Genomic DNA, 20,268 nt, shown 5'->3' on the forward strand with positions numbered 1-20,268 from the left:
AACAGATTATGGATTAACAGTAAAACTTTTTGACTGACTGATTGAGGAAATTGAACGCTCGTTGTGTGTTTTCTGAAGCAGACCAGCTGCTACCACGAGGGGTCGCTGTTAGTGAGCGATGACGTAGATCTCCTGCGACAGTAGTTCATCTCTCATCGTCGCACGAAAACAGTGATATCCAGGAGCGCGGCGGAGCAACACAACCGAGACGGTGTGGACATGACAGTGTGCAGTTTCTTTCTCCAGGGCCGGTGTCGATACGGCGATAAGTGTTGGAATGAGCACCCGAGAGGAGGAAGCAGCAGAGGAGGAGGTGGAGGAGGAGGTGGTGGTGGTGGAGGAGGAGGAGGAGGAGGAGGATATAACAACAACTACAACCGCTCTTCTGCTCAGCAGCAGCCTAAAGGAGGTAACGACAAGTACAGACTAATATAGCTTAGCTTAAATTTAGCAACCCTAACTTTGGTTCATATTAATTAACATTACACCGGGGTGTTACGTTTCGGTTACGAGCCATTGTGGCGTTTCATCTTACCGCCATCTTACCAACGCCAGGCATTTTATTTGAACTTAAACTCGGCTAAAGTTATATCAGTAAGATAAGACTGGATGTTAGACTTAGACAGTAAGTACTTAGACAGACTTATGGCAGTAGAAACACCTCTCAGTGTGAGTCCGTACAGCTCAGCAGCACCGTAAACAACAAGTAAAACACTTTGAATAAAAACAAACAGGACAACTGTCGTGAAGACAGGAATTCTCCATCTTTAACCCTCAAAGGAAACACGTGACACTCACATATACAAACTTATTACGTTCATGTTAAGGGTGTTGTACATTCAGTGTGGACAGGAGTGATCGTGGTAGAATTACAGTGTGGACAGGAGTGATCGTGGTAGAATTACAGTGTGGACAGGAGTGATCGTGGTAGAATTACAGTGTGGACAGGAGTGATCGTGGTAGAATTACAGTGTGGACAGGAGTGATCGTGGTAGAATTACAGTGTGGACAGGAGTGATCGTGGTAGAATTACAGTGTGGACTAACACGATCCTTCTCAGCGTTGACTGGTGTTTGGGTGTCTGTTGTTTTCAGGATTTGGAAACCGGGTTTGGGTGAATCCCTCCCAGCAAAAAGGCACCTACATACAGCCTTCATCCTTCTCCCATCGAAGTGATGACTGGGGCCGAGGAGGAGGAGGAGGAGGAGGAGGAGGAGGGAATGATTGGGGCCGAGGAGGAGGAGGAGGAGGAGGAGGAGGAGGAGGGAGTGACTGGGGCAGAGGAGGAGGAGGTGGAGGGAATGACTGGGGCCGAGGAGGAGGAGGAGGAGGAGGGAATGACTGGGGCCGAGGAGGAGGAGAAGGAGGAGGGAGTGACTGGGGCAGAGGAGGAGGCGGTGGGAGAAGAGAGAACCTAAAGGCCTCCGAATTCAGCTTCTCTGGTCAAAACAGATTTTCAGAGCTTGGCACTCCCAGCACCTTTGACAGGGGAGGAAGAGGAGGAGGGCCGCAGGTGGCGGCTGGGGATGAAGATGATGACAAAAAACTGTGAGTGTCAGTGACCCTTTATGCTGCGCTAAAATTAATGTTGTCATGAGGAAATAATGAATGTGATGCCCGTCTCATTGGCACCCAGGGAGAACATAAAGATGGACATGGAGATTTGGGAGAGTTCAGGGCAGTGGGGCCTCTCGTGCTATTCAAACTTCAAGACACTTTTTTCTGGTCTGTATCAAATATACGTCTAATTACATGATATCTATTGATATTTTTTGTCATTTAATTTCCATCTTTAGTGCAATTGACGGAGTTATTATATCAATCAGCCCTGAACACGACTGATATTTTGTGTCTACAGGTTTCACTGATCTCTCTCCAGAAGAGCTCAGGCTGGAGTATTACTCCACAAGAGCTTCAGGAGATCTGCAAAGCTATGTAAGTGTAGTATTACTCCTTAATATCATTCTTAAAAGTTGTCTTCAGGCCAGGAAGTAAGTGAAGAGGGTGCTTTCATGTGTGATTTTCTAAAGACTCAGTATGATTCTTTTTGTCCTGCATGGGTATAGTATTTCTTTCTGTGAAAATGAAGGGTGATAACTCACTGTTTGACCTTGAGTGAGTCCAGTGAGGTGTTTTTTAAATTGTTAAAACATCAACTGTCGGCATTTTAAAATGTGCAAGAGTCTAAGAAACACCTGCTTCGTGTGTTTAGATCAATGGCATCAATCAGTTGGTCAGTCAGTGGAGAAACAGAGTCCAGGAACTGAAGGTCATGAATCCAGCCACTCGCACAGCTTTGGTGAGACGCCAACACACACACACAGTTACTCAAACAGTACCCCCAACATTTTTTATGAAGGATGTTTTATAGATACAGTGAACATGTTATATTTTCTCTGTTTCCTTGCAGCTTGCAGAGTTGAATAACCAAGCTACTCAGGCATCTTCGAGTGGCTTCGGTTCAGCGACAGCGACTGGATTTGGATCGTCTACATCTAGCTTTGAAAGCAAAGGTGCAGATTAAGGTTGATGTTTGAACAGTAGAGGGGTAAAGCAATAGTTTAGCGTTTTGCAAAATACTTCGATTTGCATTATTTCAAAGGACCAAAGGAAGTGAGTGGTCCCTGTCAAGAATCGGACCAGAATTTGTCATTGTTATACTATAAGTTTTGTATTGTATTGTACTGTAAGATAGCCACACTTATACTAGTCATTGTGTTAATTCTAAATCTTTCTGACCTCGCAGGCTTTGGGGCTCCAGCACCAGCCCAGACCGGCACTTTCAGCTTTGTTGCTCCCAGTGGTGGATTCGGTTCCTCGGCTGCACCGTCGTCCTCCACAGGCTTTGGCAGTGCCTTAGCAGCTCCCACACAGCCGCCCTCTGGGTTTGGTTCCTCTTCTGCCCAGTCATTCTCCTTCAGCGCTCCGACCACCAACCCGCCAGCTGCCACTTCAGGATTTGGCTCTGCCTCGGGGTTCAGTTTCTCCTCAACAGCGAGCACCGGAGGGGGATTTGGAAGCGGTTTTGGGGCTGCAGCGCCGGCTCCAGCAGGAGGTAGTAGTTTTGGACAAACGAGTGGAGGCTTTGGGGCAACTGTTGCTCCGCCTGCAGTAGGAGCCGGGTCTGCCGGTGGGGCATTGGACAGTCTGTTTTCTCTTGAGAGCAAACTGACTCCAGAGGAACTGACTCAGTTTAAGGCTAAGAGGTTCACGCTTGGCCAGATCCCTTTGAAACCTCCTCCAGCTGACATGCTGGTAGTATGATGCTGTGGGAAATGCCCACAGGACTTTTGAAATAAAGACAAAATTTATACAGTAGAAATAATGACTTTCTTTTCCATAGTGATTTTTAAATCAAAGTCATTATACACATTTTTAAGACATGGCTAATTTTCAGATACTCCAAGTCAACTTGTACAATACACAGTGCATATTTTTAGATGTCTTCGGGTCACATTAAGTGCTATTTTTGAGATTGTTGAATGTCTATCCGGTTGGATTGTTCTGAATCAGTTTGCAAATTTGGTCTTATTCCCTTTGAGACGCCCACAGTGAACTTATCAGACGATGAGCAACGTTCCTCAAGGTTTAATTGCATGATTATGAGATCAACCATAATCTATATTTACAACAAAACAATAAAAACATGCCTTGAACTTGGTAAAAACATCCTGCGCCCTGAAGATTCGCCTCATGGAGGAACTTCTAAAAGTTGTAATTGCACAGATTAACCAGCAGGGAGTGTCATCAGCCCTTTAACATTTTAGTGAAGCAACAGCAGATCAAGGCAGGCGAGAATAGCTGTGTAATTTAGGGCTAACTCTGCTCTGTCTGTCTTCTGTCTCCATCCCTCTATGTTTTAGCCATCCACGCTAGCTTTTAGACCCAAGTACACTAAAACACAGGAGAGTGTTAGTGCACAATGACAGTGAGTGAGGAAGCTCCTCTATATGGATGCATTAAGTGTTGAATACTCGGTGGGAGCACAAGAAGAGGAATACATCGACAAAGAGACGGCAAAGCCACTCTGCTGCTATAGGGGCTGCAGCTCTGCTGACTGGGGCATATTTTCAGCTGACAGGGAATTTGTGATATCAGCAAGAGGAGAAACCGAGCCGGAGCTGCCTCCTCTGTGTGTACTGGTGTGAGTCTGTGTGTGTGTGTGTGTGTGTGTGAGATCATGCTAAGTCAGTATCTCATGGCCAGGCCAAACACATTGTGCATGTAACTACCACACTCTGCTGCATAACTATCATGGCAACGGACAGATTTAGATTTTCACTCCACTATTATTATTATATATATTATTTTTGTTGCTTTTTAAACAAAGATTTCTTTTGCACACACAAAATAAATGAAGTGCTTATATGATATGATATTTTGTTAAATTTAATTCAGCCAACATGCAAAAACCTTTTATGGTTCCTACTTTTGAAATATGAGGACTTGCTGCTTCCTTGTAAATATTTTAATAAATTAAATTCATTTTTAGTAGCTTTGAAGTTTGGACTATTGGTTGGACAAAACAAGCATTGTGAGGGGAAAATCAATCGATTAGGAAAATAATCATCAGATTAATCCATACTTTCAATCCTATACAAAAGATTACAGCAGTAAAATCCTGCTTTGGCAATAATACATGCTAATAATCAAATGATATCACATATATATTTACATAAGTCAGAGGGGTATTTTTTCTACATTGCTTTATTTTTTTTATACTTTTTTAAGCACAATTTCAAATGCAGGAGTTTTACTTGTAACACTTTTACTTAAGCAGAGGCTCTGGGTACTTCTTCCACCACTGACTGCCAGTAACAGCGTACAAATTAGCAATTTTCACTCTTACTTCTCAGTTTGTCAGCAGTAACCTCCCACCCACCCCAGCTAGCAGATAATGCATAAATAATTCAATAGATTAATGAACGATTGAAAAAAAAAAGAGAAAGAAAATGCTCTTGCACGCTCATTTTAGTGAAACTTGTTCAAATTGCCATCCGGTGATACTTAAACACATCTAACTGAGAAATATGGGCATTTGGGTCCTTGTTTCCCCAACAGCAAATAAGCAGATTTAATCACTAACTGCTGCGGTATCAAATTGCCAGCCTGCCTGTGTTTATGTAACGTATGCATGAGCTGCACAGAGTGGATCAGAGCAATATTAAAGATGAGGGATGAGCCTGTGGATGCCTGCACAGCCAGACACAGGATGTTTTTATTGGGAACATTTAATCGCTCTGGAGTGCATTAAGACCTGTATAAGATTACGGTGCAAGACGCAATTATATTATAGTAAAGATGTGATTAAATTTCACTCATTTGACCTGTAGTGTTTAATAGCAAGTAACGTCATTTATGAATGCAGTAGCTTCCTCCTCCTTCCCTCCTGGGGAGTGCTCGGTATTCCCAAGAGGGAGCCTGGATGACATTTGAGTTGAAATTAAAACACACACACACACCTGTCATGTACTGTACACACTCCTCCCCACTTCCTTTAGTCCCCAACCTGCCCCACCCTCTCGTGAAACTGTAGCTTACACAAACCCGGTCACATGACCACGATGTGTATTGTAATTCAATTGACTGTGACCTGACTCCAGCAACACGGACCAGATGTAGCCCACACTGTATATGGGGCTCTATAACACACTTTTCCATAGGGGCGAGGGGGGTTGTCTGCACTGTTAATTCCCTCTTCAGGCTGTGCCGTGTAGCTGTGTATGAGTGTCGGAGCTCTACATGGATCAGTCCTTTGAATTATGTCTTCTGCCCGCAGCTATTAAAACTCCTCCTCCCAGGCTTCCTTCTCTAGATCAGCATTTTATAATGACACACAGTACCTAAATGCGCATTGTGTTCAGCACCATTGTGGTCGCTGCATCAGCTGATGACAGCAGCACATGCTCTAACCACCACTTGAATCCCCTCTCACTGCAGAATGCCAATGAGCTGATTCGGATTCAGTGCTGGTATTAATGTGTGATGGGGGCTGATTCCAGTCGACCCTCCTTACTGTTGCAGCAGAGAACAAGGATTGATTGTGTTGTGCCACAGCGATTCCACTATGGGAAACAGGGCATTGATCCAAGGCCTGTGATATATGCCTATTTGAGCGCCTAGCTGCACGGGTGACTGAGTGGCACATATTTCACCTGCAAGGTTTGGGACCTGGGTTTGTGTGCTGCAGATGTTTATGGGTTCATATTAGGGATCAGTGCACCATGGTCTTTTAACACACTGTCAGTAATAACACACTAGTGAGTAAATACTGTCACAATATATGTACTGTACTTGAGACCGGAGTGGGCGAGGCCTAGATCATCTGACCTAGAGAGGCACAGCACATGGAAGGAACAGTCTTTATGCATCTGTGTCCTGCATGAAAAGACTGAAGAAGACTGTGCTTTGCATGTTTTTCTGTATCAAACAGACATTATGAATACGTGTCAGTGAACATCATGCCTGCGTTTATTTTTTCTTCAGAGTTACAGTACTTTGGTGTGGTGATACAGTGCAGCCCGAGCAGCAGTAACGTGATGGATGAGCCTACAAGTCGAAGTAACAAGTTGAGTTTTATGAAATACAGAAACGGAAAATAACATGTTCTATCCGTAAAGCTCTGAACCTGAATGCAGCATCCGCAGCATCCCGTACTTGCTCAGCACCAAACTGTGTTAGCACGGACATTTTCACTCTTGGACTGAGCTACAACAACCCCGATTTTCTAAAAAACAAATTGGAGATCCGTACACTAATAAAGCAGAGTATCAGCCAAAATAAGTAAGCCCAGAGGAGTAGCAGTTGAAAGGAGTTTGATATTCTGTGCTTATTTGTTTTCTTGTAGAGATTTATTTGAAAAGAGCGATGCCACTCTCATATCTGTCCAACCTCCCAATACCTGGTAATTAATTTTTGTCCTCTGTTGGGGACATGACACCGAGCCCTTTATTTCAGACACCACTCATGCAGTCTTTTTGAGTCCTAATGTACTGTGGAAAGCACGTCCCTGGCTTTCTAAGCATGTAGTACACATGGGGGGGGGGGGCAACAGAGCACATCTCCTGTCTTTTCAAAATGGCAGGATGTTCCCTGTTGTTTTTCATTTATGGGTCTTATTAAAATTAAGATTTTAGACGTGTATGTTAAATTGAAGCCACATGCCCTGTGGCCAATGCTTCGTTTCATTTTAAACCATTTTTTAGGAAACAGAGCGCTAAGTGGGGAAGCAAAGATTTTGTTGGGAGAGTCATGGAGCTGTCAGGAGATGAGGAGGGAGAGAGCCAGGCAGTACGGCAGGAGGATGACTGCTCAGAGGAGGGCATGTTGGCTCAGGAGGAGCCTGAGGAAGAAATTATTGACACCCAGTGGCCATTTTGGATCAGGAATGACACGTAACCTGTGGCTCTGAAGTTTTAGTTATTCAATAAGGATTCAAGGGAGGGTAAACAGAGGTGTTTTGTCTTGTACACACACACACACACACACACACACACACACACACACACACACACACACACACACACACACACTCACTGTTATAACCAAACTGATTGCATTGTAATGTATTTTTTTTTTTTGGAAAGATTGACCAAATGTCCACTACAAGGGGCATGTTCTTGGGGGAAAAATATTTGTGATTCTTACATCCTGAGTACTTATCTACTTAAATTATGTCATTAAAACATTTTTCTTCTGGGCCTGAGAAGCTGTATAGACAGGACACATTTAGCTTAGCTTAACTTAATTGATTAGAAATTGGGGAAAATGCCAGTCTGGTGAAAAAAACTCACTAATCCACACACACTGTGCGTGACGTGCCCGCCTATTTCTTGGCCGGGCGCAGAGACTTCCTGGAGTGCTGTCGTCACCATGAAGTTGCCAGAGAGACTCATCACTGCATTTTCACTTTTTCCACAGAGTTAAACAAGTTATGGCAATAAAAAAAAACGCTGGCCTAACATCACCTTTTAAAATGATGTGGTGAACTTCTCAGTAAGCAGTTGCTTTTCTACATATCTAGCTGCTTTGGAGTAAAATTAGCATTTATTTGGTGTCTGTCCACCTCAGAAGTCTAACTCCAGTTTTCAGGAGGGCTTGGCATCGTTAAAAAAGAACATGATACCAGTGCAGACACCAGTACCCTTAAAGTCAGACTGACACCAATAGAATACTTCATTCGCCACCTTTTTTCTCCACGCTTGATTTAACATGGTTCTCAAATTCACAGTTTCTCCAGAGATAATCCCACCTCATTCTATTCATTTACTTAAATCAGACACCACAGGCGTGCGGTATAGCCATACACTTTGGTGAAATCCTGCCACCTGTTACATACACCACGATCAACTTCTCCTCCACAGACTGTATGGGTTGTAGCTGCTGCAGCAGTGGGTCAACCACATTCCTACACCTCACATTAAATCAAAGAAAGCTGCGGGTGAGTGACTGGGAGCAAAAACCATAAGAATAATCTTTCTTTTTCAGTGTGTGTATAAAAATGATTGTATGCCAGTATCGTTTGCCTGGAGAAGTTTCGATACGCCATGGAACTGGGGTATTTTGGTTGATACCTTGAATGTATCGAGTAGTTTTACCCCTGTTTTTTTTTTTTAAACTCTTTATTTATGTTTTTTTATTTTCTACAGACAAAAAGAACTGACAAAAGACGAAAAGATAACAAATGTAGTGGGGAGCTACTGTCAGAATAGAAACCTTACAAAGTCAGTAAGTCAGGGGTCTCCAACCTTTTTCAAGCTTCGAGCTACTTTTACACAGCAAGAGCGTCAATGAGCTCGAAAACTCCTGTGTAGCTGTGTGATCAAGGATGCGTTTACCTGCAGATAGATATTTTTCAGCCAATTTGTAGAAAGTTACAAGAGATTTGTTCTTCTATATTACTGAGTTTGCGTTAATGTTTGCAGACTGTATAAAAATGAGACAAATCAAGCGAATGTGCATTCAGAGAAGGCTTTTGGCAACCCACCAAGAAAGAGCTTAGAAACTACTGGTTGGAGATGCCTGAGTTATATAGTGTGACCAGTTTTACCCCTGTTTATGATCTCTACAGTCTCCTGGGGTTGAATATCTGCTTTTTTAGCTGCTGTGTCTGCAGTTTAGTGTTGGTGTTGAGCACGTAGTGTCCAGTGGGTTTTTAGATCCTTTTTTTTATTTGGCTTATCCCCAAATAAATGTCTTTAATCAAGTTACCACAAACAGCCAGGGGGCCAAAAGGGGCCCACAGCTGATTTATAGCCCAGGACCACGAAACAGGTTAATCAGCACCTCAATCATAGTGCTGATGTGAACCAACTCGGGGTAGACTTGGATCTTTCATCCCTCCATCTGTGCCTCTCTCATGCACACAGACAGATCTGCTCTGTTTATTCACGCTTCCCTCGCAAGGCCGCGCAATGTCGCTGTTTGCCGGCCGGCTGAGAGCGACCAGGCCTCTCCTCCCCTCTCTCCTCCCCTCCTCCCCTCTCCTCTCCTCTCCTCTCCCCACAGCAGCGCGCCTCTCACCGAGCCTTGGATGCCGTGTGACCAGCAGCACTGAGTGCAGAAGCCGTCCAGTAAACGCAGCACAGCAAAAATTAAACCCAAACGATGACATTCATACAGATACGACAGAAGCAAACAATCATTTGACAACTTCCAGCCCCGCACCTTGCCTTCGCCGCTCCTCGCTCTCAGTGGTAAGTGATCCTGATTCCTTTTTAATTGCCCGGCTCGCGGTGATCAATGTCCGCACAGGGCAGTGATAGCAGCGCCATCGGATTCTTACTGAGAATAACGCACTTAAAAGCGCAGCGGGTGATCGGTGGTAAGAGGAGGGTGGCACCAACTGGGCGCAGCCGCGTGAATTTGCCTTTATTGTTACAACCTATGGGCCTGTAATGTGCATCAGATTAGATGATAAGCATCAGCTGGGAGGACTTAGTTTCCTCTTTTATACTCGCACCTTTGCAGGATTATAAACCGTGCAATGCCAAGGGGTGCGCACAGTTTACAGTTTCATCCCCTCTCCTCATTCGGTCAATCTTATTAACTGTCTAAAGGGATTTTATATGGTCACATGAGATGTTCTAGTTAAGATGATGCACATTGAGGCTTCAGGAGGGTGATTGTAATGTGATCTGAACACATACACATTTTCTCCATTTTTTCGTTCTTTTATTTTTGCAGTTGGCCAGAATGTCCATTATGCATGCTTGGATGTTTAAATGTGACCTGCTGGGAACAGTGTTGCTGGAGAAATGGGAAACTAATTGCGTCTATTGATTGATTTAGCTGTGCAGGGACGTGTCAGAGGTCATCTTTTCACTTCTGCAGGTGATCCGGGGTCAAAGGCATAAAGGTGCCTCAGCTGTGCGCTGCTACCCTGTTTCTGGATTGTGTTTGTGCATATTTTGAGATGCCTTTCCTCTGCCAGCACTCAGGTCAGGCCAAGTACACGCTGAGGTGTGAGATTATATCAGATGGCCTCAGACACAAACACAACAATGTCCAGATCTCGGCTCAAACTGTGTCCCCCACCTGTGGATGGGGGCAGAGACACGTGACGCTGCTCCAGATCTTCCTGTGTCTTTCTCTAAATCGAGCTTAGAGCAGTCTTAGAGCTGTTGGATGTTTCTGACACGTGCAATTGTTAGAGAATAAACAGGGCATGTGAAGCATAGGGTGAGTACATTAACTGGCACTAAAGAAAGTGGGCGCTCTTTGCACCATTTTAAGGAGAAAGAGAATAATTATCCATGTGCTTAACTCTTGAAATCCTCGCCTGACTCACACTTGATCCTCTGAATAATCCATTGAGACAGAACTGAGAAGCTGCTGCAAAGACTCAACCCTGTACCGAGGACAGCCGCGCGTCTCCATCTCCTTTTACACATAACCCAAACATTTAAATGCTGAACCCATTTTTCCACCAACTGTGCATTCTGTCAAAACATCTGTCATCCCATTTTGTTTCCTCAAACAGCTGTGCCACTCAGCCTGTGGGACTGTTTATGAACTATTTAGGTGTGTGGCGCACAAGTTTAGTTAAAGTTGAAGTATATTCAAGATTCAAGATGTTTATTGTCACTCCTGTTGTACCACCAGTACACTCGTGTGAAAGTGTTTGGCTGGGAGCTCCATTACAGAGAGATGTATATTAAAAAAGATAATGATAAAGATATATAAAGATTCTATATGGAGAGATATAGAAATTGAAAAAATCAGAATATGAGGTAATGGGGTGTGACAGCAGTGAAATGTATGAATGCCATAAAGATGTGTATGTGTATCCTATAAATATAAAACAGCCTAACATCAGAGACAAAACTGAATGAAGCGATGAAAGCTGCTTGTGTAGTGAATAAAAAGGTGCTTATACAGTCAGTAAAAGGTGCTTGTGCAGTAAATGAAAGGTGCTACATTCAGCGGTGGGTGAAATATATGTGATTGTGTGTGTGTGTGTGTGTGTTTGAGTAGTAGGGAGAGGTGCTTCAGATAGCACCAGATAGTCTGGCTACTCCAAAGGCTACCCTGACCGTTATGCACTGTATCATCTTCCATCAAAGAGTCTCTGCACACACAACACACACACACACACACACACACACACATACACACAGTTCTCAAAACTGATAGCTGGAAAGGGCAAAGGCAAAGTCCAGTACAGCACACACACACACACGCTCACACACAAACTCACATATGCACCAACACATCTGACCACACTTCAGATCTGTTGCTGGCAGCTGCTGGTCTTTGAAATGAAAATAAAATGAAAACAACCAAGGGGCTGAGCAGACACTTATCATAGTAATGAGCAGGCTTCAGCGTGTGTGTGTGTCTGCGTGAGTCTGTGTGTGTGTGTGTGTGTGTGTGTGTGTGTGGGTTGTTGCACCGTATGTGGCTGTGTACACTTACAGACAGCCATCTGTAAGGCACAACTCACCGGCCAACTCGTATGTGTCATCAAAGAGCGTCGCTGTGATTGGCTGATAATGAATGGCCGGCATCGGGCCTCACTTCTCACTCCAACCTGGACTTGCTAATGAGACGCTGTAGTGTGGATCACTTTGCACGCTCAGCGCTCAGCGCTCAACAGCTACAGATGTCAATATGGGTTTTGACCTATATTTCGGAACTTTGTATTTTTCATTCCACAGTGGCGTGTAAGCATCCAGTTGAATCCCTCTCTACTCTTTCCCAAGCTGTTGGGACTCTTGCAGCTACAGTCCTCAGAAAATCAATTCCACTCAACACCTGATATGTGCTTGAGGCTGCTGCAGGAAGCAAAGGTGACCTCCATCAGCCATGAAACTTAAACATGATGAATGAGTCCGCCTTCTGTCGGGATCTACTAACATTTTAGCAACAAATATCACTGGATGATGTGTCTTGACGGACACGGCGTATAGCGTAAATTGGACAGTTTAGCAAGACACTGAGACAACATGATAAACTGGTTTCATGCATATTTATTAGTTCCATTTGGAATTTATTTTTACATGTTTATTTTAGACATCATTATTAGGATTCACAATATAAAGAAACAGTAAGAATCCAAAGGTAGACAACTGTTAAATCCTGGAAGTCTGTTATATTAATGGTAACACTGACTAGCTTATATCCAGCTGTAATAAAAGATCACCATCAGTCTGGCAGATCACTCAAACATGCAAGCAACCCCAAAACTGAGGTCACATATAAAGAGAAGATGAGAGAGAAGTGGAGTAAAAGCCTATGATAGAAGTCTTAAAAACATAAGCGGGGAGGAAGATAAATATACTGCTCTTATCTTGTCCTCCCGCAGGATCTGACCACGTTCCGTTGCACACATCCCTTCCAGTGGTTTAGCAGTAAATAAGACAGGGGCGCATGCTTTGTTTGACCCTGCCGTGTCCCCACTGGCCCGATATAGCCTCCACCTCAGCACCACACTCTACCCACGTCTGGAACTTTGTGATCTGGACGTGGTAAGTGGGATGAGATGTGTGCTACTCGGCCCCGGGCTGGCTACCAGCGTCCCAGGTGGGGTAGAGAGATGGGGAGGTGGGGGTTTGGCGGAGGGGTAGTGAGGGAGATGTCACTGACCACATTAGTCACCCGAGAAAGCAGGCCATGAGTCAGGAAAGCTCCCAGTCTCATCCATCACGTCCCTCTTAACCCACTTTCCTTTCAGTCCAGCCACTCCGGCTTTTCATTTTTCTATTTTCTGCGAGCCCTCCATCCCCCTGCTGCTGACGGAGTAACTTCGCCACCCTTCTTTTGATGGCGATGAAAAGGAGAAGAGGGCGCAAAGAGAATAGCTTAGTGCTGGACAGATTGCACCGAAAGCGATGAGGGAAGAGAGCGAGAAGAGATTTAGGGTCAGACTTTTTCAGTGCAACATGGGAAAGGGACTTTCTTTTCCCACACAACTTTTACATTTGAAGAAAATAAATATGACTATTAAAGGCGGTTTGTTTAGTCTGTGCGCTCTAGGGCGACAAAGATGATAACACAGTGACAAAGTGTGTCTCATTTTCACACCAGATCCCCCGTGGTGGTGTGTGGAGAGAAACCCTGTGAGCTGGTGAGGCTGCTGTGGGTTGATAAGTGATGATATGAGAGAGGTCTCGCTTCTCCAAAAGACTGCTGGCTCAAATCCTGGACAAGGTATTTGATTCACTGCTGAGATGAAAACATTGTATCGCTAGCTCAGCTGTGGAGGGATTAGCGTGGAACATGGGGGAAGCGGCGGATGAGTGATTGAACGTTTTAAATGATACTCCACAGGGTAGTGATTTGATGGTTATCAATGTGGCTTAATGCCAAAAGTATTTTCATCTGATTGTCATTGTTATAAACCGGTCACCAGCTACCTGGTGGAACTGCCCTAGCTCAGCTCACCTGTCATTTATCATGCGTGATACGGTGCAGAGTGAGCCTGTAGTGGTGCAGCCTGCCCCCACCCCCCCCCGGCTCTGTCACAGTTTAGCAGATTAAAGAATAATTCCAATTTACTCAGATTTTTCTGTTGGAATACACGCCAAGTTAGTTGCTGCAGCATCACTAAAAAGAGGTCAAATGGGGGAAGAAACGCGAGCAGTCACCAGACGGGTTTTAAACAAAGCCCTGTGTTAACCGGAAAAAACAAAAAGTGAGCGACAAAATAATATAAACGAAAAATAAATATAAATAAAATCTTCATTTCATGATGATATCCTGATTCAGCATGATAACAAATGTTAATTATTACCACCTTTTTTTCCTGATTCCAAAATATTAGCATGTTAATCAGCACACAAGTATGCACAATAGAGTGGAAATTGCCGATGTCTTATATTTTTGTATGCTAACAAGAATAAGATTAATGCGTTTCACATTCAACCTACACACTGTTTTGAAAAAACACTTTAGTGGGCATATTAGCATATGCTAAGGTAAACACAACGAGCAGTAGTAATATTCCCATTTGTAATTCAATAAATACTACAACCAGTTCTGTTTGAATGACAAATGGTCTGTCTTAAACAGAAAAAAAAAGATCTTGCTTTTCTGAAAATATAGAGTTGATGTTTGTCACAGGCTCTTATTTTTCTCAGAGATATCAAGAAATAATGTCTTATTCCTTTGCTGGTTTGCTGCTATTGCTGCTCTCAGATGTGCGAACACTCCAATTAAGCATTTCAGTGCTATGTAACATTTTAGACAACTAATTTGACCCTTAAGTTCCAGGTCAGAGAGAGAAAATGTAAAGCGTTGCTTCCCTGCTGTTGCTGATTCACCATGATCCAGGCAATTTGTGTGAAAACATGGTGTGACGGATTGGATTTATGTCTGCTGTCACAAGGTGATGTAGAGGGAGTGACTCAATGCCTCACCTCATTAAAGATTTTATTGGATAAAAATTTGATTGGGCCAATGGGAGAGGCACAGCGAAAGCTCCTTATGAACTCCTTTTCACTGTTCATTTCATGGCTGTTAGCATTTGATTCAGATATTTAATGGTGCCGTGACTGTACTGTCAATTTTTGATACGCTGTACCCTCTCTGCCAATGTGATGCTGAAAATCTAATATGTGTTTTACTGAAAATATGGATGTTAATTCAAGTCAGCCAAGACACCGGTGTCAATGCCCCGTGTCATTCAGTGTTTCAGCTCTTTCTTCTGCCACTCTCTGGCATGTACATTCAGTACAGCATATGTGTGTTTGCACTATGCTGGGCCTCTCTGTGTGTGATTTTGTGTGTGATCCATTTGGCTCTCAGTCGTCCCACAGCCTGGCACTCTCACTGTGTGTGTGTGTGTGTGTGTGTGTGTGTGGCTGCAAAACCAGCCTTCTGTTTTCTCGCCATAAGAGCCCCCTCATGATCAGAGGGATACATCAGCCGCACACACACACACAAACGCGATGCCAGGCCAAACACAATGGCAGCAGGCGCCGGGCCGACACACACCGTATCATAACCTGGGAAGTTTCCATGGTTGCCTCAACAGGAAGTGCAGCTCCTGCCCCTCCTTGTGCACTGCCGGTGTGATTGTTCATCATGAATTCCCTTTAATTCAAGCAATTTCTCGGTCTTGCACACATTGCAGGTTGCATGTACAGATCATGTGTAGGATGTAAAATCTTAAAAAACTAAATCTATGCTGAGTATATTCTGTTTCAGAAATGCTGAAGCTGTACAGCTTTTGTTGGGCACTGAAGAAACATCACTTTTCAAATGCACAGTATATTACATGTACTGCATCCTTTAGTTCAAGTTTTGATACCAATCACCTGTAAGGAATAAAGGCAGCACACTTGACCTGTTTGAAAAATATCAGCTCCTTAACTTAAAAATACTTTCTCAGCCACATAAAAGTGATACACAGGCTCCTCATGGCACACATGGCATAGTCCAGACAGATCTCTTTCAATAGGATAAGGGTTGATGCTGAGTATTTGGAACTTTATTTTTGTTTCTGTTCATTTAGATTCAGCTCATTTCACCCTCTACTGTCCCACATGGGAAATTCGGCTTGCGGCAGCCAAAAACATTTGGCAAAAACACATCAAAACAGACTCATCCAACAGTGAACACACACAAAAATGATCAATCAGAAAAAGTAACACGCAATAGCAAAAGCAATAAGTGGAGGCAATAAGTAAAAACAAATAAAAAATGTGTAAAACCACTGAATTATGATTAGTTAGAAAAGACAATAAGAGAGATTTTACAGTTTATTGGTGCTACTCAGTGTTTGGGTTTATTAGCATCACTTACTTTGGGTTTATGTTGTTTGTTCTCTGATACTCTGACCTGCTGGATATCTTTACCATCTACTGTCCTGTTAAATTATAGGCTAATTAACCTGCAGTAGTGGCAGTGTGGCCTGCATACCAGAGAGCAGCTTAAAAGAGACCATTAGTGGATCGCTCAGGCATATCTAATTACAAGGTTGTGGCATTTGTGTTTATGGGAGAAACTAAATAGGGGAGATGGCATTTTTACTCTTTGCGTCTCTGCATCAGCTTACACTGACTGCAAACAATTGTGCTTTGCTGAGTGACGCTGAGGTTCACGTGTTCACACTGTCGCTTGCCAACACAGTTCTCTAATAGACAGTTGGTGTAATTGTAGACCAGGCATTTTGTAATTTACTCAAAACCTACAGGTGATATTTGATATATTGATATATTTTTTTCATTTTAATCATACCTACAAAACCTACAAGGAATGATCTGTGAAATGTAAAAGAAACTGTTTTGGGAAATATGATCATTCACTCTCTTATTGAGACTAACCTAAGAGGATCAATACCACTCTCATATCTGTCTGATAGATATGAAGCTACAGCCAGCAGTCCATTAGCTTAGCTTAGCACAAAGACTGGAAACAGGGGGAAACAGCTAGCCTGGCTCTGTAGAAAGGTAAAAAAGTAAGACAATCCACCTACAGGCACCTCTGAAGCTTGGTATTTAACTGTGCAGTTTGAATCTGTGCAGTTTAAATGACCACAATACTGAGTACCATATGTGTGTCCTACATCTGTGCGTTGTGGTAACTATGTCCCCTAAAAACTATGACCCTAAAAAAGTGTGTTTTTCTTTCAACTTAGCATCACAAACGTGCCGCTCACGCTGCGCCTCCTGTGCAGACCTGCGGTAACACTCACACAAACTGAGAGACCGTATCTTACATGGCGCGGGTCCATGTTGGGAGGAGATGGCTGGCTGACGTCGAGGAGAAGCTGATAGCCACCAGGCTGGGTGAGGGGTGGCGGTTTGCTGACGCGAGGAGAAATAAATGAGCTCTGAGATGAGAAGTTAGGAGCACATAGACATATGGCAGTGGAGCTGTCTGGCACTGAGACGAAGATAGATGGGCTCCGGGTGTACCTTTAGGTCCAACAAAACGCCGTGTGCGCACAGGTACATAGTGGCACCTTCAGCTGCAGGTGTGGGTTTGGGTGTTTTTTTTTTATTCAACCATTATTCATATCCAGTATAAATAAGAGAGTTAATACACACAGGCTGAAATGTTTCTTTATTTGCACTTAATAGTGACAAGGCTGCTCCATGCTTAAGATATCTTGTGTTTTTCTGTGGCTTGATTTTATAAGCTGTGGGGTTCACACAGGACAAGATAAGAAACTCTAAAAACTGAGATGTTCGGCTTCAAATAATAAGGCAAAGTTACCACAAACAGCTTCTTAAGACGGGGAAATTACGGCACTCAGCTTTTATTTTCAATGTTTTTCTCAACTGAGTCTGCTGCCCGGGAATAAATAGGCTTCTTCATAAATGGAAAATAAATTCAGAAGTTACCCATCTAACATGCTCTCATACATAAACAGCAAAATAGTTTGTTGACAAAACAATCTCAACTCAGTGGTTACTTATTCAGAGCTGTTTCAGAGCTTTTGACCGTATCACACTGTCGTACTATGAGGTCAAAAGCTTCACAAAAAGCAAGTGCAGAGGCCATTAATTATGTCTGTATGTTTTTCTGTTCTTGTTTGCAGTGTAGATTTTGTCAGCTGCATCAAAATAGTGAATTTGATAGTGCATCCACAAATGATCTTGACAGAAATAACTCATGGAAGTGTTTTCTAATCAGCCACCTCTTTGGTTCTTATATTTTTGGTATATGAGGATGATGAGATGGTTAGCCTAACTTAGCATAACGACTGGAATATGTTTGCCAGGGTCTGCTCAGATATAGAAAAAACACGTTGTTACCTATGGACCGATCCATGCGAGCTGTTTTTCACTGCTTCCAGTCTTTGCGCATGGTAAGCTAACGTAGTGTAAGTAAGCCTTTCAGCAAATTTCACAAAAAGTTGAACTATTCCTTTAACTAGATGACTCTCTGTGTGTCAAACTCGCAGCTAAGTGGTGAAACTTCAGCTCTGCGGGTATGAAACCAACACAGTTACCAGTGTCACTTGTCAGCGTAGATGTCCTCTGGGCAAAACACATATACAGGAAGTTCACCCTGCTTCACTTTGGAGCTTGTCTTCAGTCAGACACACACACACACACACACACACACACACACACACACTCACAGACTCATCTCATCATTAAGAGGAAAGGAGCATGTCTCAATTGTTGTCACAACCAGTGTCACATTCCTCTCTTACTTTTCACGGATCAGACCCCGGCAGTGTTTTTCCTCCGTGTCCATTCATTATCTAGCATCCTCTCGTCCCATGTTTCTCTCTCTGTCCTTTGTCTTCCCTCACTTGTTCCTCCCTGTCCTCGTGCCTCTCTGAAAGCAGAATTATTCTGTTTATCTCCCTTCTCTCAGCAGTCTTTTCCATCCCTCCCCTATCCTCATTTTCTCCCGCTCAGCTCACCGTGTGTTCAAAGTACAGAGCCCCCCCCCCCAGTGAGCATGGTCGGAATAGAAAGAAGAGGGTGAACAGGGACGAGAGGGGAAGAAAACAAGGGCATGTGGGCTCACCTGAATTTCAGATTTCAACTCCCCCCTCTCTCCCTCTTTTTTTTTTTTACCCTCAATACCCTTTTCCACTCATAACAAATGTCACTGCGGTAGCTCTTAACAAAGCATGCAATCTTCCACCTCCCCCTACTTGGCTATTATTATGAGTTTCATTACAAAATGCCAAAATTTGCCCTTTTGCTACATCAGTTCAGCGTCCCTCAATAGCATCCACTTTGTGGTTTTACTAAATGTATCCCTGCAAAAAGTGCCGGTCAGCAACATTTTTGGGGCTGTATGCATCATGGTGTGACAAAGCGGGGCACTGATGATGATTTGCAGAGACATCTGAAGCAGAGGGAGTTTACATTTGAGTTTTCAATTTGAAAGACGTATTAAGGGCAAATTCATTGTGCTGTATATGCATTATTTATGATTTCCAGTCATGGGAGTGAGTGTGATCTGTGGCTGAGTAAAAACTGATGTCTTTTAGACACGTTTGAAGCATGGCTCTAGAGATGTCGGTTGGTTGGTCATTTGGTCTGCCACTTTGGTACAGACTGAAATATCCCATACTGATTTATAAAACTATTTGTAGAACAGACATGCGTGGTCCCCAGATGTTGACTGCTACTGACGATCCTCCTATTACACCACTATGAGGTTTACATTTGTGGTTTATAGCGAAAATTCTCCCAACAGGATAAACTTTTTTGATCCCAGCATTAGGAGAACGTTTTTATTTGTCCTTTGGAAACACCTGCAAAGTAGTCACGCTAATGCTAATTAACAAATTAGCAAATCTTGGCATTCTTGCACAATGAGCAAAAATGGTGAACATGGTAAACATTATCTACCTGATAAACATCTGATAAAAAGTCTCACTGACTTTTATTATTTTTGTTTGTCTGTTGTCTATTTGCCTCGTCATTGTTAGCATTGTTAGCCTAGTATTAGCATTTAGCATCATTGTAAGTGTGTTAGCCTAGTATTAGCATTTAGCATCATTTTAAGTGTGTTAGCCTGGTATTAGCATTTAACTCAGCCTCTCAAAGCTGCTAGCATGGCTGTAGAGTCTTGTTTAACGATCACGCATGTAACGTGTTGTGTGTGAAGCATGCGAACCACCCGAGCTACATGTTGCAAAGCACTTGTTAAGCGGGTTAAAGCATTAGCCTACTGTACTTTTTGTGTGAAAGGAAAAAAAAGAGGAGACAAAAAAGGTACAGCATGGGTCGTAGTGATTAACCAAGTGAGAAAGCAGGTGGAAAGAGTGTGGAAGCAGAGAAGTGAAGAAAGAGAAACATTAAAAAGCAGTATGAAAGCACGATGTTGGCCACAGTGTGTCTACATATTTAA

The 20,268-nt window shown here is 43.2% G+C and overlaps 1 protein-coding gene across 1 annotated transcript; it reads left to right on the forward strand.

The window, feature by feature from the left end:
- The first annotated feature begins 1,469 nt into the window (after positions 1 to 1,469).
- Positions 1,470 to 4,393, forward strand: nup42 (nucleoporin 42). Its single transcript, XM_070846504.1, has 6 exons — positions 1,470 to 1,548; positions 1,637 to 1,725; positions 1,859 to 1,935; positions 2,213 to 2,299; positions 2,411 to 2,513; positions 2,747 to 4,393. Exons 2-6 carry the CDS (start codon positions 1,650 to 1,652, stop codon positions 3,262 to 3,264), a joined length of 861 nt encoding a protein of 286 aa, XP_070702605.1. The 5' UTR covers positions 1,470 to 1,548; positions 1,637 to 1,649; the 3' UTR covers positions 3,265 to 4,393.
- The last annotated feature ends 15,875 nt before the right edge of the window (positions 4,394 to 20,268 follow it).

This window comes from Pempheris klunzingeri, chromosome 16 (assembly GCF_042242105.1).
Source record: "Pempheris klunzingeri isolate RE-2024b chromosome 16, fPemKlu1.hap1, whole genome shotgun sequence".
Classification (NCBI taxonomy): Eukaryota; Metazoa; Chordata; class Actinopteri; order Acropomatiformes; family Pempheridae; genus Pempheris; species Pempheris klunzingeri.